The 2,295-nt window shown below is 44.1% G+C and overlaps 1 protein-coding gene across 1 annotated transcript; it reads left to right on the forward strand.

Annotated features, from left to right (window-relative positions):
• The first annotated feature begins 248 nt into the window (after window positions 1–248).
• Window positions 249–1,187, forward strand: LOC104636289 (olfactory receptor 5AP2). Its single transcript, XM_010303401.2, has one exon. The coding sequence runs from the start codon at window positions 249–251 to the stop codon at window positions 1,185–1,187; it is 939 nt and encodes a 312-aa protein (XP_010301703.2).
• The last annotated feature ends 1,108 nt before the right edge of the window (window positions 1,188–2,295 follow it).

The following is a 2,295-nucleotide window of genomic DNA, read 5'->3' on the forward strand; positions in this document are numbered from 1 at the left end:
GTATCCAAGCACAGAAAAACAAAATTGCCGTTCGTATTGCTTCAGCTCACTCCCTGTTCTTTTCTAAGTACCTCAACTGAAAAACAAAAAACATATACAATTTGGGTTTAGAAAATATTATAGAATATACCAAAATGTGGCAGTTAAACTGGTGATTGATTGGAGTGAAATATGGTCCAAAAGTGAAACTCTATTTTTTTATAAATTTGTATTTTTCTTCCTTTTGCCTCAGCAGGTAACATCTGGTGATGGGAGGAAATCAAACACAGACTAAATTCATCCTCTTGGGAATTACAGAGAGTCCCCGTGTGCAGGCCTCTCTTTTTGGGTTGTTTCTATTAATTTACATCGTCACTTTGGTGGGGAACATTGGGATTATGGTCTTGGTTTGGGTGGTTCCCAGCCTCCGCACCCCCATGTACTTCTTCCTCACCCACTTTTCATTCACTGATGTCTGCTATTCCACAGTCATCTCCCCCAAAATGCTAGCAGACCTGTTATCGGAGAATAAAACCATTTCTTTTGCTGGCTGCGTGACACAGTTCCACAGCTTTGCTTTCTTTGTGACTGCTGAGTGTCATCTCTTGGCTGTGATGGCCTATGACCGGCATGTTGCTATCTGCAACCCCCTGCTTTACGCAACGGTCATCTCCAGCCGCGTCTGCTGGCAGCTGGTAGCGTCGTCCTACCTCATTGCCTTTCTCAGTGCCGTCATCTACACAGCCTGCACGTTTGGGTGTTCCTTCTGCGGACCCAACCAGATCAACCACTTCTTCTGCGATGCCAGCCCTGTGCTAAAGCTTGCGTGCTCTGACACCCACAGCAACGAGATGGTCATCTTTGCCTTTGTGGCCATAAACGCGGTGGGCACGAGCATGATCGTTTTGCTCTCCTACATCTGTATCCTCCGCACGGTCCTGAGGATGCGCTCAGCATGGAGCAGGTCCAGAGCCTTCAACACCTGTGCCTCCCACTTGATAGCCGTTTCCTTGTTCTACGGGACAATATTCTTCATGTACCTACAACCCGCATCTAGCCACAGCAGCTTGGATAAGGTGGCCTCCATCTTCTACGCCGTGGTCACCCCCATGCTCAACCCGTTCATCTACAGCCTGAGGAACAAGGAGGTGAAGCATGCTCTGGTGAAGTGCGGGAGAAGGATGTTAAACCTCGGCCAACATAAATGAGCTGTATCAGCTAGGAAATGAACAGTTTATCTCATGTGAGAAAGCCAGTGATGTGTTAAAGCAATCGGACTTTTTTCCCTAATCCTCACAATTTTATATAGGTTCTTCCACGGTTTCTGCACAACAGGGAATTACAGTAATTAGCCCTGAGAAATAGACCCCACAATCACATCTTCCTTGGAAGGAAACCAGACGTGGGACCCTCAAACTTTATTTCACTTTGCAGTTATCAGCCTGTAGGAAGAAGTTACCCTGAATTATTCCAGGACTCTCTTTCTCACAGAAAGTACGAATCATAGTTTTATTGATTTATAACTTTTTTCACTGATAAATATGTATTTTTCTTGCAAAATTATTGACTTTATCCCTAAACTCCAATAAAATTCCTCACTGTTACCCACGAGTTACTTATTAAAGTTAAGCTGCTTGGGGTGGGAGGGAACATTTTGGAAGATTAAGTGTGTTTTAAAATGTGCTTGCTGAAAAAAAAGTAAGATAAAAGGCTTGAAAAGATACAGTGCGTTTGTTTCTGACTTAAAAAATGAAAAAGCTGGTGGGAGTCAGGATCTCAAGCTACACCTTTGAATATCAAGGGGAATCCCTCCCCAGGCTACACGCTTCAGCATACATCTTCACTTAAAGGAAGAAAGCGTAGGCAATATAATTAAAAATACAGGACGATGAACTGTGCTGAAACTGCCCAGTGTTAAGGACACTTTCTGCATGGTGATAGCATCAAGGGGGGCTGCCGTTCATTTTAAGTGATCTTTTACATTCCTCTTAAGTGCCATTTACTTAACCGGTGAGACAAATGGAATTACACCAGGAGATATGCATCAGTGCCCCACGTCCAAATGCTCACGCTAAAGCACACCATGAAAACCAAATGCCACGTTTCTTTTAAAAATTATGTGTGTGTCTAGTTTCCATAGTTGAAAGACAACCCTGAACATATAATCTATGGGTAGCTGATAGCTGTCTGGGTCTGAACAAAGCCCCAAACCAGCAGTTCTGCAAATTACGGCTCGTTAAAGAATGGGGGACGTAAAGCATGGCACAGGAATAGCCACAAGACTGAGGAGGGGCCGGCAACCCTTCATCTTTTACC

Source organism: Balearica regulorum, chromosome 5 (genome assembly GCF_011004875.1).
Source record: "Balearica regulorum gibbericeps isolate bBalReg1 chromosome 5, bBalReg1.pri, whole genome shotgun sequence".
In the NCBI taxonomy this organism is placed as follows: Eukaryota; Metazoa; Chordata; class Aves; order Gruiformes; family Gruidae; genus Balearica; species Balearica regulorum.